This window comes from Pan paniscus, chromosome 6 (assembly GCF_029289425.2).
Source record: "Pan paniscus chromosome 6, NHGRI_mPanPan1-v2.0_pri, whole genome shotgun sequence".
NCBI classification, from domain to species: domain Eukaryota; kingdom Metazoa; phylum Chordata; class Mammalia; order Primates; family Hominidae; genus Pan; species Pan paniscus.
Window position 1 is genome coordinate 36,841,603 of NC_073255.2, and position 27,949 is coordinate 36,869,551.

At 40.0% G+C, this 27,949-nt stretch overlaps 1 protein-coding gene across 14 annotated transcripts in view; it reads right to left on the reverse strand.

The window, feature by feature from the left end:
- PDE1C (phosphodiesterase 1C) overlaps positions 1–27,949 on the reverse strand; it is a 799,595-nt gene that overhangs the window by 405,489 nt on the left and 366,157 nt on the right. For 6 of the 14 annotated variants that reach the window (XR_010112580.1, XM_063605673.1, XM_034963896.3 and 3 more), the window contains one exon: positions 22,475–22,501. The exons of the other annotated variants lie outside the window; for them this stretch is intronic. Coding sequence is in view for 5 of the 6 variants with exons in the window: in XM_063605673.1 (XP_063461743.1) it covers positions 22,475–22,501 (27 nt within the window). In the remaining variant the exon portion in view is untranslated. The remainder of the gene's footprint in view (positions 1–22,474; positions 22,502–27,949) is intronic. 14 annotated transcript variants of the gene reach the window in all.

Here is a 27,949-nt window from a genome sequence, read left to right on the forward strand (position 1 = left end):
AAAGCCTAATTTAAAAATGGGCAAGGGACCTAAATAGATATTTCTCCAATGAAGACATACAAGTGACCAACAAATACATGCAAAAACAAATTCACATTGTTAATCATTAGGGAAATGCAAAATAAAACCACAATGAGATATCATCTCGGATGGAGAAAAAAGGAAACCCTTATACATTGTTGGCAGGAATGTAAATTAGTACAGCCATTATGGAAAACTATACGGAGGTTCCTCAAAAAACTAAAAATACAACTACCATATGATCCAGCAATCCTACTTCCTAGTATTTATCCAAAGGATTTGAAATCATCTTGTCAAAGAAATACCTGCACTCCCATGTTCAATGCAGCACTATCCACAATAGCCAAGTTACGGAATCAACCTTTTCACACTGTTTGGAAAAACAAAGAATTTCTCAACTGAAGTTTATCTTTGTGATAGGATAAATCAAGAAATAATATGTGCAAAGCCATCTAGGGTCTGCAACAAAAGTGGAGGTAAGTGTAGTGAGGGGTGGGAGGAGAGGAAAGAAGGCAGAGAGGAAAGAAAGAAGGGAGGGGAAAATATCACAGCAGGTCACAGAAATTACCTCAAGGAATCGAGTTTAAGAGCAGGATTCCCACATTCAATGACTTTCACCCAAACAGGTAATGCCACCTAGGTTTAAAAAATTGTGTAAATGTTGTAAAAGGGATTTTCAAGGCAATGAACATTGATTACATGCACCAATACATCTGAAAGAGATAGAAAGCAGAGTTTAGCCAATACATTTGTGCATTTTAAAGACTGTCCCTTAATAAACACAATAATGAGCCTTCTTATATTGCTGCAACATTATTTATCACAGCAAAGAACTCGAAACAACTTAAGTGCCTATCATTAAGAGAACATCCCAATTAACCGTGATTTAGCCATACTGTAAACTTTTTAAAAAGAGGTACATTTCTATGAGCTGACATAGAAAAATATCCAAGCTACGGGTGACTGAAAAAGCAAGTTGCTGAAAAATGCATATTATAACACACACACACACACACACACACACCAAAGTGACAATAGCTATAATCTCTCAGGAGGAACCTGGGATAAGTTGGTTGTGGGCACAGAGGAGGAATCAAAGAAGACTGGACACTTTGGTCTTCTCAGTAGTATTTTTTTAATAAAGAAAATGTATTCAGATTTTACTTAGAGAAAAAGAATGATTTTAAAACAATAGTACACACCCTCAAATGTGTTTATCCCAAATCAAAATTTAATATATTGAAACCCACCAAACTCATGCTTATGCTTACCTAAGAATGGAGCTTCTCTCACCATGTCTATGAATATATTTGAACACGTGGATATATCCTTGAATACAGAGAAAGTGTTTTCTTGAATTGGTTATTTTTTTAAAAATTAGATCGCTGAAAATCTTCTCATGAAAAACTGAAGACATCAGTAGGCTTCTACTAACATGTTGATGGGGTTTCAGACACATTACCCCAAAATAAGTTACCTGGGCATAGTGAATATTTTAAGCTGAAGGAATTGAGAAACAGCATGTACAGGAAGGACTTTCTGATCTTCCCCTGAAGCAGGGCATAAAAACTTAGGAAGGACTTTCTGGCCAACTTCATAATAAACCTATTTAGAAACTTATAATAAACCTGATTAAAAATTTATAAAATAAATGCAAACTGTGGTAGATGCTATTACTATCTGCGAATAAAGACCTCCTTCTCTCCTCAAGGAAGGACTATGCTCCTCCACTCCATTTTGGACTTCACCAGGAGATTTGCCTTGATATATACAACCACCAAGCAAAATATTTAAAGGTGACCAAGTGGTCTAAGTTTCTCTTGTCACTGTCCTCTGCAACAACAGGCATATCCCATAGAGCCTTTGATCTATTTTACAACTACACGAATTGTGGATAACTGATAACAACATGAAACAATTCCTGTCCACTGACATGCAAATATTACTTTCTGTCTCGTGAAGATTCAGTGAGCTTCCCTCCTCCATTATGGAATGTGTTTTGTCCTTCATTTGCACATTCCAATCTATGAATGTGGCTATTCTTTGGATTGTCATTTGAACATCATTGGTAGTCATAACATCCTACCAGTTCCCTCATTAATAATGAGTTAAATAAAATCTCTAACACATGTTCATTTTATATCCAAAAGAGAGTATAATTTTACCTTTCTTTGAAAATTATCCTGGGTGCTTAAAATGTTAGATAATTTTACTATACACTGATTCCCCCTAACAACCCTATCTTTTACTAATGAGAAAACGGAGCCCCAGAAAGATTAAGTAACTTGCTTAAAGCCACAAACTGATTAGTAGCAGAGCTGGAATCTAAACTCCGGGTCTAGATGACACCTCTACACTGCTTCAAGGGCAACCCTTCAGAGAAAGGAGAGAATAGGGTGGAATCAGGGTATTGTGAAATCACAGAAGTGTTAAGAGCCAGTTCCTTTTTTGATCATATGAGGGAATGAAGGCACAAAGGTATAAAGATCTTGGCCACGTTGCATAGCTTATTATAGGCAGGGATCAGAACCCAAGGTTCCTTACAACCAGCCTGATGATCTTGCGTTCAAGGAGGAAGTCAAATTAGACTAGGGCCTTGATGGATAAATAGAATCAACAGACTGGCAAGATGCAGGAAACAGAGGCTGGACACATGTGAATGTGAGGTATGGAAAGTAGGAGAGGCCCCTCTACCACAAGGGTTCTAGGAAATTTACACAGTGGGGAGCCTGGGAGTGGGAAGAGATGGGGCAAGGAGACTGCGTCCAGACGTTGTCAGAGGGGGCCACAGGTTTGTACTGTAGGAGAAGTACTGCTTGGGGGAGAAATTCCTGGAGGCTGTAAAATGAGTTATTTGCTTTCCCAGTAGTCAGAGACTAGATGCTTGGCCACCTGACTTTGTGCACAACCCTTTGCCATCTGAGCTTCTGCTTCACCTGAGGCTGAAAAAGATGACATCCAAGATTCCTTCTAGGGCCAAAAACTACAATAAAGTCAAAAGAGTAGACATACTTCCTCATAAGTTGATCATGGTGGCATACTCTGTTATAATCACATGTGTTCTAGAAACCCAGGATGCCACATGGGGCAGAAAAGCCAGAAAAGCCCACGTGGGGTCCTGGAGAGAAGAGGCTGCCTCAAAGGTTATTTTGGAGGAGGAGGTGGAGACCTCATGTTCTAAAGAGGAAAACAAACCTACTTGCCCTTGCCTGACTGTCAGGCTGTGTCCCAGACCAGCAGGGACTTCACAGCAAGGCCCAGCTTCCTATTCTGTGAGTTCCTCACACCTGTAGAGTGTCCCCATCTCTCTGCCACTTGGGTATACCCTGCTCCTCACAACTCCGAGGCAAGAATCAAGTTCACAGGGCATCTGTTCACTGCTACGAGTGTGCGGAGACAGCCACTGACAGGAACACTGATTCCCAAAAGGTACATGTAAATACAAGATGAATGCAAAGAGAAAAGTGACTGGACTAGAGAGAAAAGATCAGCTCTACCAAGAAGGAATCGTGATTCCTGCTTCTATTATTATAGATAAAAACCTACCATCTTATGGTCACATGCTGGGTCTTATGAAAATGAGGGCTGTGCACACAGACAGTGCCCTCTCCACACCTATGCACCAACCTGTGGAGCCTCCCTCCCCAAAGAATGGCCAAGAACCAGGGCATTAGCAACCGTTAGACATGCAGAATCTCAGGCCCCATCCCAGCTCTGCGGGATCAGAATCCACGTTTTAAAAACATCCCCAGCTGATCACATTAAACTTTTTGAGAAGTGCTGTTTGTAAGGTTCCTGCGAGTAATGCAGCAGCAAAGCTCGGGTACACAAGGAAAGACTAACAAGTGAGCAGACAGCTGGAGATGGGGAAAGACCAGACCATGAACTGGGGATCACAAGCTCTCTTACCAACACAGTAATTCAGAAGGTGACTTCTCAAAACTAATCGTCAGCTGAGATCAGCTGACAGAGTAAGACCTTCCCAGGATGAAAGGAGGGCTGAATCCCCAGGCAGGGCAAGGCAGAAGGGAAGGGGCAGACTCTCTCTTGATGGCATCCTAGCAGAATCAATTGTCAGTTTCCAAAGCTGTCCTAGAGGCGTGATGCTCTGTGGTGCATTTGCTATCTCTTTGTGACTCATCCACAGATGAATGGGCTCAAAGAAAAGGGAGAAGCGAGCCATGAAATATAGTAAATTACAGCTTAATCTTCCTCACCCTGGAATTCATTCAGTAGTTTTAATGAACTTACAGTCTGGAAAGCATGTTGAAGAATGTATATGGAATATATTTCATGCCACTCTGAGCATCAAAGGAGCCCAATTCCCTTTGTTATCAAGGGGATAAATGTCCTTCCTCAGTCAGTACCTTGGCAAAAAAACAAAAAACAAAAAACCTGTTTTCCATTGTTGCTGTTATCTACTGCAAAACTCTAAAGAATACAGATTTTCAAGAAGTGGTTCCCGAGCACAGTCAGCTTCCTGACCTTGTATCTTCACCCTGAACCACTGAGACAAATAGGGGACCCTGAACTGTCACCTTGAAACTCCACCAGGTTCTCTCTCTGTTGGCTACCTCCTTTGACTTGACCCACAGACCCAAGAGAGAAATTGTCATGGCTTGCTTCTAATTCAGGTTGGAGGAAAACCCAAAGACCCCTGGAAGGATATTGAGTTATCTCCAGAAAACAAAAATGGTACCCTGATTTATTAACATATTTATATGCATTCATATATGTCCAGATTAGACCTGGACATTTAAATTCATCCCCAAAAGGATATAGCTTATGCTCTGATACTCTACTCCCACCAACCATTATCAGTAATTTTCAAATTATGGACTGCTCTCTATCAGTAGATAACAAAATCAGCTTACTGGGTTATAGCCAACAATTTTATGTTAATAAAATAGAATAGGAAAATTAGACTTAATCAGTGGTAGTAAGACGAGAGACTGTGTGTGTGTGTGTGTGTGTGTGTGTGTGTGTGTGTGTGTTTGCACGCATAATGTAAAGTGTATTTTTTTACTGTGTGTCACAGTCAAACCAGCATATAGCACCTGGATATCAACCCCTTACTGGAAAGAGCAGAGAGACAACATGAGCAAAGAACTGGAAAAACAGGTTTCCTTCATGAGCTTCTAAAAGCAAAATGAAGAAGAAATTAAGCCCTCTTGTGGCCCAACAGATGGGCTGGAGCTTCTGGTTACCCTCTCCCCTACTCACATCCCCCACTCCCCCTACCCATTATGGCTCAATCAGAAGCCACATCCCATAAATCTCACAAGAATGAAGAAAAGCTGATTTGTGCTGCACAGATTTGTGCCTCGGACAAAGATGCCAATCTGGTGGATGGATTCCCCTTAGCAGTGAAAAAAGAGGCTGAGCGATTTGGAGATCCTATTCCTTGGCACAGTTTTCACTGAGGTCCCCATTCTCTACAAAAATTATTTTCCCTTTCTCCCCAAGGTGTGTTCATGGTAGCTCCCAGTCATGCTTGGCTTCAAATGCACAAAAAATCTAAACAGGAATTAACCAAACCTCCAAACAGTACTGATGTGAACTTTAATGTAAACACTAAGTCATAATCCCAGCTTTGTCACTATATCCCAATACCTCCAAAGTTAAATACAGAGGCAAGGTAGCATAAGAGTTAAGAGATTGGGGCCAAAAGTCAAATTGACCTCAATTGAACCAAGCCCCATCATTTCCTGACCTTGGAAAGTTACTTATTATTATCTAAGACTCAGTTTTCTCACCCATAAAATGGAGGCAATAGTATTATAGCACCTATCCCAGAGGAGTTAATAAAAATTAAATAAGTGTGTAAAGCATTTATCTCAGTGCCAAGGACATGATTTATCATGCTTCTTCAAGTAATATTATGGCTATTTTTATTATTACAATCATACTCTATTATTTAAAGGCAAAGTTTAGTTTCTCCTCAGCCTAGTGACAGAGCAGGAGCATCGCCCTCTTGGACAAGCACCAACATTTTAAAGTTCCCCTTGATCAAAAGCCACCTAAATCCAACCCAAAGGACATCAGCCTAATGGCTAATGTCAGCATGACCATAAACTACAAATGACATCTCCAACCAGAAGCATTCCAACCTTAAGACAAACGCCTCCACAACCAGAGACATGCCTGCCCCAAGATAACCTCCCCTCCAACCAGAGACATTCCAACCCCACAAAAAACTTCTCCTCCACACAGAAACATTCTGAGCCTGTGATAAACTCTCTCACTCTGAACCCCTAAATACTCTTAGTCTGTAAGAGAGAGTGCTCCTGACCAAATTGGCCAGAAGCCCCTCTCAGGTTTATTCTCCAAAATAAACCTGTCTTTGACTATTGAGCTGCTTTTCATGTTTCTTTCCTCTTTCTTTAACTCTTACACCTAGCTTGTTTGTTTGGTTGTTGTTTGTTTTGCAATCAATACCAATGGTATAAATTTAAAAGGAAGAGAATAAAGAAATTATATTTTCTGATCAACGTTTGTTGTAAATGATTTATACAGTGATGGGTCCCAAACTAAATTTCCCAGGGAATTCCCTATTTCCTTGCAGGGGTAAAGAGCATCCGAATTATTTGCCCATTAAATGAGTTACCAAAAGCCAGAAAATCTATGCATCTGAGAGTTTTCATCTCAAGAGACCCAGGAGCTCGAAATCCTAGCAGTATGAATCATCTCTGTCCAAGTGTATAGAGTCTATTAGCAGAGGGCAGCTCTTGCCTCTGATGGCAATGGATGCCAGCTGCTGCTGAGAAAACAGGAAAGGTAATCCCATGTTTCAGCTTTAACATGCCTGGTCAATTGTGAAAACTGACTTGAAGGGAGAGAAATTTCATCTTGACCCCCTTGGATAATGAACAAGAAGGACAGCCTGGCCTGTGAAGGAAACACCAGAGTGGGGCCAGCTCAGAGAAAATTCAGCCAACATAGCAGTGGAATCATGCTCTTTAAGTGTCAGGCCAGCCTCATAGGTACCACACTTTTTCTAAACACAGGTTTCTCCATTCACAAATTGTTTACTTCAGAAATGACTTTTTCTCCTATAAATGGAATTCCTTTGTCTGAGAACCACATATGCAAGAAACAAGGACGAAGGAAGAGCCATCTAAACTACCAGGTCAGCTACATTCATTCATTCACCTGCCCCAGCATACCCATCCTACAGGTTTACTAGGGTAACAATAGGGGTATGGATGAGGCAACGGGGATGTACAGAGAAAGAAAGTGCTTAGAGTGAGTTGTATAGCTTAAATGCTCATATTAGAAAAGATGGAAGGTTTAAAATCAATGCCCTACGTTTCACCTTAAGAAGTTAGAAAATGAAGAGCAAATTAAACCCAAAGTAAGTAGAAGAAAGGAAATAATAAACAAAAAGCAGAGCACAATAAAACATAACACAATCAACAGAAAAAGTTAACAAAGACAGAAGATTTTTAAAAACATTAATAAAAGTAATAAACAAGTAGCAAGCTTGATCAAGAAATAAGAGAAGGCACAAATTACTAATGTCCTGAATGAAAAAGAGATATTGCAGATCTTACAGTTATTAAAAAGATGGCAAGCAACATTATGTCAATGAGTTTCACTACTTAGATGAAATGAACAAATTCCTTGAAAAACCACAACTTAACCAAGAATGACTCAACAAGAAATAGAAACTCTGAATATCCCTATACCTATTAAGGCAGAGGTTATCCACATGTAGCTCCAGCAGAAAGGCAGCATCAGCAACACCTGCAAACTTTTTGAAATGTAAATCTACAGCTCTCACTCTGACCTACCAAATCAGAACTTTAGAGTGGGTGGGGTGGGGGTCACAGCAATTTGTGTTTTAACAGACCTTGCTGGCAATTCTGATACCATTTGAGAACTGTTTCAATACCATCTTCCTACAAAGAAAGACAGATCCAGATGGTTTCACTGATGCATTCTATCAATTACATAAGAAAGAAATCATACCAGCCTTACAAAAACTGAGAAAATTTAAAAAGGGGGGATCACATCTCATCATTTACTGTCAATCTCTACTCTTCTATGGAAGTTGTAGGAGTCTTTATTTTCCCTCTGATTCTTATTTTAAAGTGATTCCTGGTTTCTTTGAAATGGGCCATTCTGACAGACAAGTGGTCCACATAGCCCAAATGGCCACACTGCATGTTCTCAAGTAGAGAAAGGTCTTTATTAGGTGTTTTCTGTCTTTTGCTTGCAGCCCTTAGGGGAGTGATAATCTAGTTCACGATAAGGTAATTAAGGCAGGGAGTTGCCCCTCACCCACAAGGATACCCACAGCATAGCAATCCTTCCCTTCTCTTGCATACAAACCTCACTCAAGCCAGAGCAGGGACTGGGACTCAGATAACAAAAGCGGTGACAAAAATGAACTATCTGCTCATAGTATTCCTTCTAAATAAAACACCCATACCACCTTTCCACATCTGGCTGTTTTTCTTACTCATCCTTAAGCCTCAGTTGTCATCTACAGAAAGACTTTTCTGAATCCCCAAACTAAGCAGATGTAACTAAATCTTTACATCTTTATCCAAGAACTTAATATTGAAATTCTCTATGACTTTGTACCTCTGTCAAATAACTTATATTGAAATTACCTGTCTGGGTCCTATATCTCTCCAATTATGTCATTAGCTCCTTGAGGGTAGAAACCACATTTCATTTTTTGTTTTGGTTTTGGTTTAATGTCTCACAGTGCTTGACTACTAATTGCATAGTTCCACTCAGTAAACCTGTAGTGAAATGAAGAGTCTGAGAGTGGAGTCAGGTCAAAATTTACCTCCATAAATAAAATACACTCAACTCAAAACATTCAGTATGACTTATTTTTAAAATAAATACTTTCAATTTGTTCAATCTCTCAGTAGTATTATTAATGCAAACCACATGGACTGACTTTCATTTTGCAAATCTCACCTACCCTTTTTAAATATATGGTGGAAACATAAGGTCCCTGCCCACACATCATTGCATTGCAGAGCCTACTAGAAGATAAATACAGGGATCAAAAGAATAACAGTAGTAGGTGACACCTAGAATCTTAGGATAAAAGGGTTGGATTACTTCTTTTAGCCTCTTTATGCAGACCTGCAAATTTTGCCTTCACAGCCTTGAGGATCATCCTGAAGCATGAGACACAGATTCTCCCACCTCCGCCTATTGCAGACCCCATTCCAACAAATCCTCCAATGAATGAGATCCTGAAGAATTAATCTCCTGCACAAGCAGAATAAGTGCCTGAGGGAGGCCAAGTTTTGCAGAGAGTTAATTATGATGAAGGAAGACATTCTGTGGCCATTAATTTTTATTGGAAGGGCAGGCATTATATTAACAGCTAGTATATATATCTAGAATTGGGCCATATAGCATACACACATTGTCTCATTTACTTATCACAACCCTTTGAATTAGGTACCATTAGTAAGCCCCACCCTGAGAATAAGCTTAACTGGCTGAAAAATCACAAAGTTTAAGTGGTGGAAAATGGATTTAAATTTACATCTCTCAGACCCCAAAATCCATGCTCTGAATGCTAGTGATATATTGCCTTGTTTACAGTCTTCTGGTATAATTATGCTCCTACAATGTTCCACCCAAGCCAATGGCAAAAGTAAGTCACTGATATCAAAGAGGGGGGATCATCTACCCTATGAATCTGAAGACAAAAAGCACCCTTTAAACATGATTCATCTTCAACACAAGAGACTAATTTAAGAAACATTTCTTTCTATTCAAAATAATGATGCTAAATGGGAAGCGATTTAAGCTTTACAATGGCTTCATCAGAATCTCATCTGTCAGATCTCAAAATCATGCTCCCAGAACATGTTTCTCAATAGAATGAATCAGCAGGAAAGAAAAGCAGATGTAAAGCAAACAGGTGAAAGTATGAAGTTAGCAATAACTGTGCTCATGGGCCACCACCATCAGCACCACCATCATCATCCTCATCACCAGTATTATATTGTTATTATTAAGTACATTCATTCCCAAATAGTAGCATTATGTCCTCTGAAGGAATGGGGCTTCTGTTTACCCAGCAAACAGGCACTGTTTGCATTACCTTAAGGGTTAACCTACTTTCTTGATAATGGGTCATGAGTGAGTAGGGGTGATCAGTAAAGATAGTACTATTACAAACAACAGAGCACACTTGTAGTTACTAAAATTATCCAAAAAATCATGGCAAAATTATCAAAGATGTAGGATTATGAATTTGGTTTGACAGCAGAAGGATGATTGCACATCTCACAGTCCATATTGCTCACATCGGGTTCTCACATGCTTTAATTGCAGTGCTAATTCTGAGAACTCTTGATTATGATCTAATGGTGGAACACATCTGAAAGATTAAAGAACTGATTGTAGAAAAGTCAACACAAAATCCTCCATTTATGTACATACCAGAGTGCAGGACAACAGGGACGACCCTGTCCCCTGGTGGCAGAGCACTGTGATTCAGAACCTCGCAGCAGGAAGGAACTTGCCTGTGACTCCACATTCAGCCATGCTTTCAGAAGCACTGGACTTTTATCAATGTCTAGGGATATTTGTGTTGTCAGGGTATACTAAGTAGGAATCTATTCCCATTTATATTGTGATTTGCTTTGTACCTACTAATTTTCACTGAAATCACTATTATAATTCACTGTTTCTACCCCCACAAGTAAGGGATGGAACTTCATTTCCCAGTAAATATATTTTGTTTTATTGCCTCCTAGGTAACAATGTGCAACAATACCAAAGTGTTTCATTTAAGACCTGTGATTTTGTGCTTTTCAGGACTAGTAAAATACAATATCATGTGGAACTTATGATTTCTAATTTGTTTCAGAATATAGTATACTGTGTTTATATAAGCCACACAATATTAACCCTTCAAGACAACTTTAAAATCTCTTTCAAAGCATGATTAAAAGTATCTCTAAAAATTTTCCTTGTGAAATGTAAATGTATCTAATAGACCTATAAAATCTTGTCAGCTACATTTATGAAACATAAGTCATAAATTTACTACATAAACAACAATAAGTCAAAATAGTAACATTGATAACAATTGCTAAAATGTTCTTTACACTTACTAAAAGCCAGGATATACACTTAACACTTTTAATCTTTATCTCTTTTAACCCTTACAACAAACCCACAAGGTAAGTATGTTATTCTCTTTTTAAAGAAGAAGGTAAAGCTTAGAACTATGTACCTCAACATTGGCACTCTAACATTTTGGATAATCCTTTGTTGTGGTGGAAATGTTCCATGTACTATAGGCTATTTAGCAGTATCCATGGTCTCTATTCACTTGATACCAGTAATATACCCCATATCCAGAAGTGACAACCAAAAACTGTCTCTGGACATTGCCAAATATCCTCGTAGGGCCAAATCAGCCAAATCACCCCCAGTCGAGAACCACTGGCTTAGAGAAATAAAGTAACTTACTAAAGGTCATATGCTTAGAATATAATTGACCAGAAGCCAGGCATTCTGACACAAGAATGTATACTCTCAATCAATGAAATACAGTGCTGTTTACTCTGTGATAGTTTAAAGAACATAAATTTTCCTCAAAATAGAAAACTAAAAATGAAGACAAACTGTAAATGCCTTCCTGTAGAAAGATATTCTATGGCCACAAGAGACTGTGCCCTTCCAAAATTTTCCTTTCCTAATTAAGGTCCATGTCCCAATGCCTATTGCCCTTATGTAGCTTGATCTCCTGCCCCACCTACCCCAATCTTCTTTAAGTCCTATTCCATGTGCCCCAAAAGACAGTCACCAATCCCTTGTTAAGGCTGATTCCACGCTTTAGTAAATAAGATCCAGCCTCTGCCTCACAGAGCCCCTGAAGAACAAGACCTGTCTGCTTTCTACCTGTTCCCTTAGATGACCCAAGACTTCCACCTGTATCATCTCAAAGTGTAAGCCTTCTGCACAGTGGTCACTGAATTCCGGTACTGAAGTCCCAAGACTTCAGTGACTAAGGACTTTCCACACACCAAAGACTTCCTATGTGCCTCACATAGACTATTTCATTCCAGGCTCACAAGAACCCTAGGAAGCAAATACTATTTCCATTTACCAAAAGAAACAGATTCCAGTAGGCAAGGGAAACCCACAAAAGCATTTCACCAGGTTCACGACAGGACTCAGATTTTAACCCAAGTATGGACAACTCCAAACCCCTGCTCTGTATTCCAACCCTATACTCTTCCAATTTCATGGCAGGGCAAAGACTACAGACACACCCTTCCAAAGCATGTTCTCATCTTGCCATACTCCCTCCAGCTTGCTTAGAAGTTCATCATTCCAGTCCCCTCTCCTCGACATCCCAAATTTATGAGAATAAACAAAGCAGAGCTGAGTGTGACTTCACTTGTGGAATAGAAAAGGGAAAAATTCAGGCAGTGACCTCACGAACTTTGAAAAGGCAGTATCATATTAAATCAGAGGATAGAAAAATACAGAACATGTTTTCTCTTATCCGATTCTATTTTTGTTATTTACATTTTTTATGCATAAAGAGTTATGTATTCATGTATGACTGATCACATCGCTTCAAAGCACTTTAGCTGTTAAGTACGAAAATAGACAATTTTGAAAAAAGAACCTGGTGGTGGAGGTGAGGATTTTTCCCTTTCAATCACATTACTTAAATATAGCTTGTTGTTTTTTTGTTAAGTCTTCATTAAACTTTCCTGAGAGCTTCAACTTTTAGGTTAAGGCCAAATACGAAAACTTTCAAACATAAAATGTCTGAAGAGAAAAGAACAATTGGCAGAGTAGGGAAATGAACTACCAAAGGCAGATCTTTTTGACGTTGATTTATTCAGCTTTAAGCTGCTTCATTTGGGGAAGAAAAAAAAGGAGGGGCTCCACAGCTGTAAAAATCTATAAAGCCAGGCTGAGCACAGTGGCTCATGCCTATGATCCCAGCACTTTGAAAGGCCAAGGCGGGTGGATCACTTGAGGTCAGGAGTTTGAGACCAGCCTGGCCAACATAGTAAAACCCCGTCTCTATTAAAAATACAAGAAGTAGCTGTGCATGATGGCATGCACCTGTAATCTCAGCTACTCAGGAAGCTGAGACAGGAGAATCGCTTGAACTGCGGAGGCAAAGGTTGCAGTGAGCTGAGATCTTGCCTCTGCACTCCAGCCTGGGCAATGGAGAAAGACTCCATTAAAAACAAAAACAAAAACAGAAAACAAACAAAAAAAACTATAAAGCCAAAGGGATAGAAAGAACTCAAGAAACTTTCAGTGTCTGAAAGGCCTGCCTTTAAACCCTGGCCCGACCATTTGTCTGCTCATTTGAGTTACCTCAGTTGAGTTACCTCTTTTCCATGACTTCCTTTTCTGTAAAACAGGATCATTGTGAAGATCAAATGAGAAAATGCATGTAAAGCACCTGGCACACTGTAGACACACAATAGATTTCAATCAGTAGGGGGCCCTCTGGACATACCTATGTGCTTGCCAAAGTTTGTGCTTTAGCAATACTTTTAATGTCCCATGATTACTTCTCATTAATTAAGTGAATTTAGAAGTATTGTAAACCAAGGATAATCTGGCTAGGGGCTAAAGGACAATATATATGGGGTACAGACTATGTCACCTGCCCAGTGATCTCTGTGCTAACTGACAGCTTTGTTCTTTTCTGGTGATTCAGTTAAAGAGCAGAGAGTGCCCACCATCACTGCAGATGTTGTTCAGTGACCTAGACTTCCTCCTGGAAGGACATCAGTAACTGGAACCAGAGAATACTGTTTTTGAGCCAAAGACCATATTCGTTCTCAGATTGAATCTCATCTCTTTACAGACAAGGACACTGAACCAGAGAGGAGCAATTCGGCACAGCTAAATGTGACAGAATACAAACATGATTCTTAATCTTACCTCTTTACCAGTGGTTCTCAACTAGAGGTGATTTTGACATACACGGGACATTTTTGGTTGCCACAACTAGGGGAAGATGAGATGTTACTGGCATCTAGTGGGCAGAGGCCAGGGACACTGCCAAACATCCTATAATGCACAGGACAGCCCCTACAGCAAAAGCATCAATAATGCCATGGTTAAGAAATGCGCACCTACTCCATTGGACCAGTGTCTCCAGGGAGTCTGAAATCTGCCTTTAAAGCTGCTGCTGCTGGAAGTTGAACTTGGCCCCAGCATGGCGGCCCTCACTAATGACTGATTCAACCCTGTCAATTGTGCCTCTTAGCACTGAAAGCCACCAGGTTTGGGAAGGATTTAGAGATTTGTCTCCTCAGGTAACTTAAAGTCTGGACATAACTTTTGAAGCACCCTGATATGCCTGGGCATAAGTGCTATTGACAGTCCTGAAAATGCACTTCGGTCTTATTAGGCAATCTAAGAAACTTACTCTCAAAACCATTTTGGCAAAACACTGCCAAACAGCCAAATGATGCACAACCACACAGATACCTGAATATCAAATATTCAGAATGATCCACCCTGAGCAAATACATCTGATACTGTACTGAGCACCTCCAGGATTAATGGCTTGAGTAGAGGAAACACAGAGATTGAGGCACTGATTAAAGCTAAAATACTCTCAGTGTTTCCACCCAAAGCTTGAGTTCCATGTTGCAGGGACTAAAAAAAGAAAAGAAAGGCAGAGTCAATGATTTAAGCAATTATGTACTTACTGATTCTTGCCATGCATGCCATCTGTCTTGCTGACCTCACAGGCCTCTACACCTGCCAGTGTGAGGGTCAAATGAGAGTCTACGTGTGGGAGTATGCAGTGAACTGCAAAGCCATTTGAAAGTATGAGTCACAATCCAAACTTATTTACCCACAGTTCCACCTAGTAACTATGACGTTAGTTCTGACCCATGATAGAAATATATGAAGGATCCCAATCTGATTTATTCGTAAAATCAATGCACATTTAATAAAGATCTGTCATGCCCAATGCTTTTGGGGAGCATATTCCCCACTTAAAAAAATCAGTGATGCCACAAGGAATGACATGCACCCCACTAACTCTTATACAGAATTAGAGAAGCAGGAACTCTTTTAGGTGGAAATATCTAAGAAGTTTCCATTGAAAGGGATGGTCTTTGAATTGGATCTTGAAGAAAAGATGGGATTTCAACAGATAAAAATGAGAACATTTAGAGTACTGGAAAGAATATGAAAGAAGAAAGGATCATAAAAAAATCAGGCAAATATGACAGTCAGTAAGCAGTTCAGCTTGACTGGAACTTAGGGTGAATGGAACAAGGTAACAGACAAAGCAGCAAAGTTTAGGTGGAAGCAAGTGTAGGCAGCCTTAAAATCCAAGACAAGAAGATAGGCATTTAATGGCCAACAGGAAGCCAATGGAGATTTGTTGTTATTTTTCAAACATAGAAGGCACAATCAGAGGAGCTGTGGAGAAAGTAATCAGACATAGGTATGCAGCATGGAGAAGATGAAGAAACCAGAGTAAAGAAAGAGATTAAAGAGGCCACCCAATACTCTAAGAGACAGGTGATGAGACTGGACCAAGATCATGGGAGGGAAAGTAATGTGAAGGAAAAGCCCACAATCTGTTAGGGACCCATTGATCATGGGCAAAGAGGAAGAATAAAAAGTTAAAGTTGAAGAAACACCCAACAGAAGATCATACAAAGGGGCTCAGAAGTTTTGATCCTGGATAAATGGAAGAATGGTAGTAATTATCAGACATAAGGAAGATGGAAGAGAAAAGACGAATGAATTGTGCCTAGATGATCCTCTTGACTCAGAAAATGACAGCTCAATGCCAAGGTCACTCCTGCTACTGGTGTCTAGATACACTACCCAGACGAAGTGCCTGAGCTATTATACTTACTACATCTTAGCACCCTGGCATCCCATGCCTAGTTCCCAGGTGAAAGCCTCTAAATAGCCTTTCTGGGCCTAGATCCCTACACCTGTGCCCTGCCCCCTCCCACCCCCTCCCTTCCCCCCACCGACTCCTGCTGATACATTAGCAAGGGTAAGTGAGTGAATGACTGAGTAAGTAGTGAATGAGTGATGGCTGCCTGTACTCTGAACTCTGATCAAAACTATATAGACCCTCCATCACTCCCCTTCCCCCACCCCAGCCATGTTTTACCTGAAATTGTAGTGCTTGTTGGCCCTTTCTCACATTAACTGCCCCAGGACTTGCACTTGCAGGCTAAGTCTCAGCATCCATCTGTGACTGGGGCTCTAACCAGACCACTGTGGCTGCTATAAAGGCACCCTGATTCAGGTGGCAATCTTGGAATGTAAACTGGACACATTCTCATGGCTGATGCACTTGTTCTTACTACTTTGAGACTGTATTAGTCATCACAAATGTAGGAAAATATTTGTAAAGGGATTTATCTCTTGGAAGATCCTCTTGTCCCTGATGTTACCACTTAGGCTCTGAAAATCAATGCTACTAAGTAAGCAGTAGAATGCAGGATTGGTTGTGCATTAAGTATGCAAAAATGTATGATTTGATTTATCCTGTGTCACCCCTGTTAATTTTCCCAACCAGTTACTTAGCTGCCACTTTTAATTGCAAAGGTAGGGGACAACAGTCTACCAATTCTATTTCAAAGGTGCTGAAAGAACTTTGGAATTAACCAATGGGCCTTAATATATCCTGGGAAGGAAACAGGGGCAGAGTTCAGCAGAAGATGTACCACATCCCAACCTAGGATACAACTGCTTAGCAGGCAGCCTCCCGCAGGGTGATAACCACTCGCCTTCCCTCCCTTCACACGTGACAATCTATTATTACCAGCAAAGGTGGCTGTTGATGATGACTTATTAGCTATGTCAATTCATGAAGGCTGAACATGGGCAGGCCTGACTAAGGGAATCGTTTGCTGGATTTAATCAATTACTGGGTTCATCAAGTGTGATTACTGAGCCACGTCAAAATCCAAGTGAAATAACACACTAGACATTCATGGAAAAAAATAACTCCTTGCTTTGCCTTGCCACAGATAGAGGCCACACTATTATCTATATGTACAATATCCAGGTTATCAATTATCTGCACATGTCTGTATCCCGGGCTGTCTTCTTCCTAATGTCTAGAATATTTTTGAGCCATTTGCCTTTTTTTTTTTTAAAAGCCTAAAAATCAGCAAAACATACATTTTTAAAATAACTGAAAACATGAAGAAAACAAGAAGGAAAGATTCTGGGCTATCCTATTAGACTTCAGTATGCCCATACTTTCAAGCACCACGAATAATAAACACTACTGGAGGCTCACTTTATAATCTAGTGAGAGAAGAGTATATGATAATGTAAGTATCCTCCCAACAGATCTGATTGTTCCCAATGACCTTCAATACTTATATCTATTATAGCACTTACCACATTTTATTATAATCCCTTTGTTCACCTGTATCTCACCTACAAGCCTGCGAACCTATTAACAGAGGCATTTGTACATATCTTGTTATTTCCAGTATTTACTGAACCATATAGCAATATACTATAGTAAGTATTAAATAAACTTTTGTTAAATGGAAGATTTTTGTAAAGTACTGTGCATGTGACTATCAGTATAATATGATTATCAAAAACATGAGAGACACCTTTGTCTAAAGTTAATTACTCACAGAAATATGTCTAGATTTAGAAAATGAATAAATCAGACACAGTAAGAGCTAGAACTTCTACCTAAACTGTCTAAACAGTGCTATGATTAATAACAAATAAACAAAAATGTTCATGCTACTGAGGTTTTTCACTACCTGGTATGGCTTTTTTAAGCCACAACTCCAACTCCTAAACATTCTGACCAAAGTATTTCCATAATCCAGACACATGAAAATTGAACGTGTGTCTGTAGAACTCCCTCAGGTTTGTGGATAGGTCTTTAATTTGTGCCTCTATTTCTTAATCCCCTATCATACTGAAATAGGGGTGTGTGTGTGTGTGTGTGAGACAGAGAGTGTGTGTGTGTGTGTGTGTGTGTGTGTGTGTTGGAAGCACTTCTATCATAGATTCAGCTTGCAACATCAGCTCTGATAGCAATTCCTTTCTTCAAGGGCAGCTCATAAGTATTTGGTTATTTCTAAGTATTTCTCAAAGGTATAAACTTCTGCAAGCCAGACCTGATAACTTGAAGGTGAAGCTCTATTAAAAGAAACTGGATGAGACATTTATGAGTAAGCAGGTTTACAGCGTAATCCTCTCTAGCCGTCAAATTACCATTTCACCACTTCTGCAAATCTCTTGGAATGATTGACCCTCATGAACAAGATTCATTCACAAGCAAAAGGATAGTTCCCCTTAAATATGTGGATTTAAAACCCAATCCAATAAGGTTTTCTGTGCAAGGAGAGGCTTACCTACTACCTATTGATTCCCTTGCTAACCCGATAAAGAGGACTTATGAAATCACTCTTTCTACTGAAATTTGGTCTTGGAAGAGATTAGTATACTCTCCTTAATGCTAGGAGTGAGACTCAGTAAAATCACTATCATCAAAACATTCCCTTGGGCTACCAAAATATGCCTCGTACTTGGTGAAATACTTAAAGAAAGATAACTGCCTCAATTGTGTTGTAGTAGGATGACAATTACTTTGAAAGCTGTGGGTTTTTTTTTTCTTTAACAAGGTTTTGATAGGTAAACAAATACATAAGTGAAATAAAATGAAAGCAAGAAAAGCGTAAACAAATGTAGATTATTTTTGTATCCTGGGCTGTCTTCCCTTTGATGTCCAAATCAAACCTTTTAATATAACATTTATATCACTTAGTTTTCCTATATTAAGCCACCTACTTTATTTGACTAATTATTAACTGCAGCCAAATAACTGCAGTTAGAATTAAACTCACCAGTTAAGTCCACATTGCTGTGTTTATTCCTACCATGAGAAAGGAATCACAGCTATTCCCAGTCCAAATAAACCATCAAGTAGGCAAGCAAACATTCAAACAGACCATTACTTGACTGGGAGTGTCAAGATACATTTAAAATTGTCTACCATTCATCAAATGAGGAATCCACCTACTCCAAATCTACAGATCCCCAGAGAAGGTCTCAAGCAAGATTATTCTGAAAAAGGCTGAAGGTTTGCTCTATAGATTAAACAAGGCTGGAAATTTTTTAAAACACTTCTTTTATCAAGAGATTTAGTCTATGGTCCATTCTCTTGAATGGGTGGGTTCAGTGATAGCTTGACCAATAAGACACAGCAGAAGTGATGCTGTGCTCACTTCTGGACCCAGGCCATAATTAAGAGACTAGCAGCTTTTAATTCCTGTCTCTTAGAACATTTGACCTAAGAAACCAGACAAGTGCAATTGCCCTGAGACCACCATGTAGTAAGAAGCCCAAGCCAGATGGAAGCACCCTGGAGGACAAAAGCCACGTGAGGAGAGAGGGAGAGAGAGAAAAAAAATAGAGAGGGAGAGAGCAAGAAACAAAAAGCACCAAGACTCCTAACGTGAGCAAAGACACTATCTTGGAAGTGGAGTCTACATCCCCAGCAGCCCCAGTTGACACCACGTGGATCAGATCCAAACCAGCCAGCCAAGTCCTTCCTGAATTCCTGACCTGCAAAATTATGAGCAGAATAAAAGTTATTTTAAGCCACTAAGTTGAGGATGGCTTGTAATTCAATGATGGATCAGAAGTACATGGATCTACTTCATATAAAAAATGTATCTCATTAAAAATAGAAGAGCTCAAACTGATCCTCTATTAATTCACACTTTAAATGACTTCAATAAAGCTTGTCCAACATAACTGGTTTATTTTTCATTACAGTGACAAAATAAAAAAAGGCAACAGCATTCACGTCAGATATGCAAAAAACACACTTTCAAAACAAAATTGACATTGTAATTTGAACCTTGACAGGTTTGAGCAGCTCTCTTGTAAAACTTCCTCTCACTGTCTAAGTATCTCTCCTTAAAATAAAATTGAGGCAACTTTGAAGCACCTCATACTCCAGGTTAAGTACATGTGAAAATGATAAATTACTTTTTACTACTCAAGACTACTGTGCCCTCTAATCTGAGTGATTAATTTACATCCTGCTCAGTGGTTCACATGCAATTACTACCGTGAGTCCAACGAACCTGAACAAGACAGAATTGTTTAGCCATCTGTACAAGCTCTCACTATATTTAGAAAAGTACAGCAATCTCCAGGAAGCTTTCAAGTTTTAGTTCATTTTCCTCTCAATGACTCGTGCACTCTATGCTGCATATCAAATTATAATACCACTCCCTTGGACCCAAGTTTGCTCAACCCACTTTATTTTGTTGTTGTTGTTGTTTTGTTTTGTTTTGTTCTGTTTTAGGCTTTTAGCAGCCTGAAACCATGATTTTCAGTTTCTGTCTATAGTGATAAGAATAAAAGAGGGATGAGGAAGGGGCTTTACTGGCCCAAATAGAAACAGAAACTAAGAACTCATGACTATATTCTCTCCACTGGACACCCCTGGAGGAGACCATGCAACACAGGAATCTCTACTGTGAGATGACGCTCATTAGAAAAGGCGAGACTAAAGCAGTGATCTAAAAAATGCCATTGTTGAAACCTACTGGCAAATTTTAATTGCATTAATGATTTTTTAATCTGCATGTAATCTGTTTAATTCCATAACACCCAAGTCAAGTACAATGAAAGCAGATACAGGCCTTCTAGATTGAATTGTGGGCTTCAAATGCTTGGTCAGCAAAAGGTCTAAGTAACTTTATTTCCAAACTCTTCTCAATAAAAAGAATAAATATTACAGAATATAACAATGGAGTCACCTTATAATAAATGTGTCCTTAGGCAATACTGACATTGTGTGAAAATCATTAAGTGTACTTACACAAACCTAGATGGTATAGCCTACTACATGCCTAGGCTGTTGGTATAGCCTATTGCTCCTAGGCTACAAACTTGTACAGCATAATACTCTACTTAGTAATGTGGGCAACTGTAACACAATGGTAAGTATGTGGGTATCTAAACATATCTAAACATAGAAAAGCTAATGCATTGTACTACAATGTTACTGCAGCTACTATGTCACTAAGCAATAGGAATTTTTTAGCACCATTATAATTTTATGGGACCACCTAACTCAAGAAAAGCCTCCTAACATACATGAGGTCTACACCTCTAGATAAGCCTAAGATAATATGCTTACTAAAAGTTTATGAAAGCTCTTCCTAAGAAAGCATCCATGATCAGCTGGACCTTTAGAATCCCAACTTTGATGGAGAGTCATAGCTAAGTTTAAAGAATAAAGATGGAGGTTGGAAGTAGCAAGAGATGACGCTGGAGAAATAAAAGAGGTCATGGGAGACCGTCTGTGCCATTATTGTCCAATCAAATTTGTGAAAATGAATCATTGTAAAAAACAGAAAGCAGTGTATACAAGATGAACCAATGAATGAACAACGTGAGGTGATGAATATGTTAATTTGCTTGACTGTAATGATTTCACTATGTGTATGTATATATATATATATATACACATGAAAAAATATCATACACTTTAGATATATATAATTTTTAAAAGATGAACAAATGAATAAATTCCACGAGGAAGTACATGACATTTCCTAAGCTCATTTCATTATTCTATCATTATAGAACCCACTCACCCTCTCCATAGTCACAACCTGTATGCATGCTCAAATACACATGCTGCTCCACCAAGTCAGCAAACTACATCTGTCAACGGGTCCTGTAATGGGGAATGAAAATCGCATATGCACTGAAAAATGGGCTTCCCATTGGACCTCGGAGGCCATGCACTCAAAAACCTGGTGAGTTATTTTTGAACTATAAATACAGAAGATTTAAGTCCAACATTTAATAGCCACATAGGTTAGGGCCAGTGACCACCTGATCCCTCATGGCTCCTTATGCCAAAGAGTCTGCAAAGCACAGCCCAGAGGCAGGCTGGGCACATGAGGGATGATGACAGATGTCATTCTAGTTAAAATTACCCTTTCCACAGTCAAATCAAAAGACTGCCACTGCCCTTAAAGGAATCTGTGCCTGTGCTTTGAGCTCAACAGCATTTTGTCAGCAAATCAGGCAAAGGATATTCTGAGACAAAGGAGAATTCAGACACTAAACATGTATATAAAGACCGCATTGTGCTCCCCATCCATAAACCTTCAGCCCCCGCCAGCCCAATCACTCTCTGGTCAAGGTTTTAGGAAAATCACTAGACAGCACGGCAGTAACAAGCTTTTGAGCCCACAGGATCTACTCTCTTGTGAAGGCATCCACCTACTGTGCCTCACTAGATGCCTGCAATCAATTTTTAATTACAGCAGCAGTCACGATCGGAGATAAAGCACGCAACATGCTGAGAAAGAACCAAAAGCCTGTTTATTACAGTTCCAGTCCACCATGAGCCAGACTTGTGAAGAGCTGGGCCACAAATGAATCAACCAGTTGCAGCTCAGAAAGATGTTCTTACCTCTGGGACGTTTTCTTATATTTCCTCCTGTAAGAAAAGGCATAAACATATATCAGAAAAGGGTTGTGGCAGGCAGTGGGTAAGAAAGGGATTACCTCAGTGGGGATGGGCATGGAGGTCAACACTTCTTAGGGGGGTTTCTCTGTGAAGCTTATGGGTTTCAAAGCTTAGTTAAAAGTTTGGGAATGCTGTGTTATATTGTAGTCAGAAGTACAGAACATAAGCCTTTAGTAAAAAATAGCATCCCAAGAGCTCAGTGGCTCTGCTCCCATGTTCTTCCCTTTTCCTTTTGAAGGTTCCGTGGCATTTTAGTTGAGGTCAGGCTTTAAAGACCACAAAATCTAGGTTCAAACCTCAGTCCTTCCTTTACCAGGTTCATGAGGTTCTTACAGAGTAAATGGACACAAACTTACAAAACACTTCTTTTATCTGGCACATATTAAATGGGTTAAATGGTGAATAATGATCAGTTATTTATGTTGTCACTATCGTTACTATTATCCCCAACATCTAGCACTGAGGTCCCTTTAAGGATGTGCCTTTTTAAATGTAAATGTGCAATCATGCAGCTAAACTATGAGATGAGACATAAGGTCTTCAAAAAAAGAAGAAGTGAGGAAGGGGACAATGAGAAAGTCTAGAAGCAAATGTTGAGAACCAGCATTAGGAACCATCCCCAGGAAGCAGAAGAGACCCAGTTCCAGCTCACCTCTGCTATTTACAGTCATTTAGCCTTGGGCAAATCTTGTGCATCAGGCTTCTTAATCTATCACATGAAGCTAGTAACATCTGCTCTGACCATCTCACCTAGGTCAGAGTGGCAGACAAGGGGAAAATGGCCATAAAATGTATGTTGTCCCAATATCCCAACGTTCTTCATATGTGTGTCAATTTTTGTAGACTCTGAAGACCCTTAAAAGAGTTTCAATAGGCTCAGCACTGGAGGGGATTAGAGGAGAGGAAGTGTTAAGGAAAGAAAATCCATCTCCTTGTAGCATATCCGGGAAGTACAATGTTTCCCAGTTGACCTTAGTTCCACACCAGCATTTCCATTACAGTCACTGTACCCAGGAAGCAAACCACTGGTTTGCTAATGGAGAGCTGTGCACCATATTTTTTTGTAAACTAAAGAGGTTTCAAATTGAGAATCACTAGGACCTGTTACATCTCTGTTAAAATGAAATCACACAGGGCAGTGTCAGGTGTGTAAAGCAGCAAGTAACACAGAACCTACAGTGTGGTCTTGACTAGATATGTAGTGATATCTATTTACCTGAAAGGAGACACACCAGAATGACAACCATGACTCCAGGGTAGTAGGATGACAAATCACTCATTTTTAGTTTTATGAATTTTCCAAATTTTCTTTAAAGAGTGAGCATTATAACAGAAAAAAATATTAAAATGCGGATACACCTATATAGTTACATATAAAGGTATATACAAATATAGGACTATATAGAGATATTTCCATGTTTCAATTATATCACATATAATAGGGAGGAAAGTTGACTAACAGTAGATTAAGGCTTGGCCTTTGAAGCAAACTATCTATGTTCCAATCTTGGCTCTAGCACTTAGCTTTACAATGCTGGACTAGTTATTAAATCCCCCTGAACCTCAGTTTCTTTGCATATAAAGTGGGAAGAATCAGAGCCCCTCTTCTGAGACCTTGTTATGAGAAATAAATGAGATAATTCACCTGAACATCAGCTCCCCAAGGGCAAGTTCTTTGTGTGGTTTACCTCATACTCTCCCCAAAAGCTATGATGCATGTGCACTGAGTCAATCACTCTCTCACACCTGGACCCTGTCACCAATGACAGCTCACACTTTCCAGGCAGCAGCCAAGGGCAGAGGCTTCACCTTCAGCCATGGAGCATAGTGAGCTGTGGGTGTGACCTGTGCCCTTGGACTCATTAGCACAGCAGTCTAACAAACTGATCTAAGGCACAACTGGCAAGACGAAAAAATAACCCATTGAGCGTATACAGGGACCAAAGGCAAGGAGGCAGTTGGAAAAGAAGAATGCCCCTAGCCTCTACTCAGAAGCCCAACTAATCCTATCAGCAGACAGCATCTTCAGAGGTCAGAAGAAGACAGCCCTTGCTATTGGTTTCCACAGAATTCTCCCAATACTTGCCAAAGAAATCTATAAAGGCACTGCTGGGAGTTCTGAAAGAATCAAAGATAAACAAAAATAAGAAAAGCTTCATTTTCAGCACCTACTAGCAATAAGCACTTAATATACTTTGCTAATCCTCATAACTCTGTAGGATCCCCTCTCTGAAAGAGCGCAAATTCTAAAAAGGAAGTTAAGACATGCACCTAAAGTGTTATTTTAACAACAAATACAAGGGATGCTTTGTGAAAGAGGTAGTCTTGATTGATGGGTGAAATGTCAGCAGGAAGAAATATGGAAGTATACAGCAAGCAGAAACAGAGGGCATGCCTCATGGTCTCAAACCAGTCCAGCAAGCAGGGACTGTAGAGTGAGGTAGCAGGAAATAAGGCTGGCAAGTGCTAAGGACAGAGTTAAGTGGGAAGAGTAATAAAATATATATTTTAGAAAAAAATGATACCCAGGGGGAGTGTCACCTCTTGTGGGAAGCCGCATTACGCACCCTCTTCTGTGTTCCCACAGCATGCTGACACCTCTCTGACACCGTTCTCCGTGGCATTGCATTGTCTCATGTCTGTGATTTTGTGGAAAGGCAACAGGGCTCTGGAGTGTGATAGACCTGGCTCAAAACCTAACTTCACCCACACTAGCTATGAGACCTCAGGCAAGCTCTGTGCTAAATCAAGCTTTCATTTCTGCATCAATGAAATGGATGAGATGATCTCAAATGAGATAGTGTATTAAATTTGTCATGTAGTGTGCCTGCCATGTAAGAGGCATTCTAAGATTTTTAGGCCCCTTGGTCCCTAGTTCTGAGCTTCTTGAGGTCAGAGGTCTGTCATATGCATCTCTATATCTATCCCAAGGGCATGCACGTTAACTGGCACATGGTTGGCTAAATAAATGAACTATTTGCAACTGTCACCCATACACATCAAAAGATGGGTCGTGCATCTGGTAGACCCAAAGAAAGACAGACCAGAAGTCTGATTTTCAGTCCAACTCACCTTCCTGACACTCCCCACGTTCATAGATATATTCTTAGCGTCAGATATTGTAAAGTTTCCCCCTTCAATCTTCTCCCATTTAGACATAGCCCTAAAATCAACCCAAATGGTATCATCTTACAATGGAGTTTGGAGGTCAGCTCTTAAAGCACAAGAGAAAATGCAACTCATAAAAATTACTCAAGATCCAACTCTCAGATTATTTTGAATGGGCAAGATTGGTGAGGCCTGACTGAGCCCTACTCATCCTTCAGTTCTCAACTGAAACATCACTTCCAAAGACCTTCTAGGGCCTCCCAAACTGGGTAACACTCCTTCTGTGTGTCCCATAGTGGCCAGAGCTTACCCACCACATTGCACTTATGACTGCTCATGGTCATGATCTGTTATTCTTATGGAAAGAATGATGGCTTACCTGACATCTGCTAGTGTTTCTTCCTTGTCATGGCAACTGCTCAATATGTTGTTAATGAATTCATGAATGCATTTACCCAAAAATTGATCAAAAATGCTTTCTGTTTATTCTTTTTCCTTCTACTAAGCAATGATTTATAATGAGCAGTGAGGACATCCACCACAGCTGTGGTTTCCTACACACAGAGGGAAAGCAATGAGAAGGCTGGGGAGCTCACATTTGTTGAGCACCTCCTCTGTTCCATTCCTCTTACACAAGTTAACTCACTTACAACTCCTGCAAACCCTGAGAGGTTCTGCCTACTTTCGACTTGACAGAAGTGAGTCTCAGAGAGGTTAAGTAACTTGCCTAAGGATACAGAACCTTAAAGTGGCTGAGACAGAAGGCATATTCTGAAGTCTTCAAAGAAAATTAAGGAATGTATACAAAGAAGGCAAAAGATTCCACCAAGAAACTTAGACACTAGATAAAACCAAAATAAAATTAATAACAATAAAACATACTGCATTCTGTCCACCAAAATGCAGGAAATGAGCTGGAAAAAAAACCCCAGTTTATTCTTGGCCTTCTATTTTTAAGAACTTCAACAGAATCCCTGACTCACAATCTGAAAGACAAAGGGAATTTTTTTTTGCTTTGTTTTGTTTTTGAAAGGGAATCTCACTCTGTCGCCCAGGCTGGAGTGCAGTGGCGCAATCTCGGCTCACTGCAACCTCCTCCTCCTGGGTTCAAGCGATTCTCCTGCCTCAGCCTCTGAGTAGCTGGGATTACAGGTGCATGCCACCATGCCCAGCTAATTTTTGTATTTTTAGTAGAGATGGGGTTTCACCATGTTGGCCAGGCTGGTCTTGAACTCCTGACCTCAAGTGATCTGTCTGCCTCGGCCTCTCAAAGTGTTAGGATTACAGGTGTGAGCCACCATTCCTGGCTTGTTTTTAAAATTTGTTTCTAAAACTTAATTTAAATTTGTAATATTTTGAAACTTGAAACAACACACTACAAATCTCAAGATTTCATGTAGCTAGACCAAGCTGATGTAGAAAGTAGAGAATGACAAAGAGCTGTTGCATTCTGGGACCTGGCAAATTTGGCAGGGTGGGAGATGGAGAGGCCAGCTTCATGCTGGGAGAGAAGGCAAGGGCATCTTCACAAGGCCAGGCTGAGGACACCACTTCAAAGAAGGTCTAGAGTGGCACTTTGCAAAGTCTGTTCCCTGGAATGGGCTCTACCATTCTCTCTCTCTCTCTCTCTCTCTCTCTCTCACTGAAACACACACACACACACACACAGCTTCATCTGTTTGTCATTTCTGTTTTTCTAAGGGGAGGCATTACAGCATACTGCTTAAGATCACTTGCCTGAGCTTTAAGCCCTTCTCCAACTTATTGTGTCCGACAGGCTGCATGACCTTTAGCAACTTATATCACTTCTCCAACCACTGGTTTCCTCATCTGTAAAATTTGGGTAACAGCAGTGCCTGCTTTACGGGGTGATGTGAGAGTTAAATGTAATGATGACTGCAGGGCATTTAGCATAGTGCTGGGCATCCTGGAAATGCTCAAGCGTCAGCTACTATACTAAAAACAGTAGTATTGCATAAATAATAATGGCATTATAATTCAGTAGGTTTTCAAAACTTACTTGATCAAAAATCTTTCATTGATTTTAAAAGTCACAAAAAAAAGGTTGAAGATTGCTTTTCCAGAATGGAAAAATTGGATACTCCCAATTTTCCTTATCTTGGAACACTTGAACCACAAAGAAAGCAGGTGCTAATCTCAGTTCTGCTAAGAGGAGAATGAGCTGAAACACTGCCCAGCTTTTCCCATGCCTAAGGGGCTGTGTGCCTGCCTGTACACCCTGCCACCCACCCCAGCAATGTCCCACTTAACCTAGCAGAGCCACACACTCCCCTTAAATGTCAAAGCTGA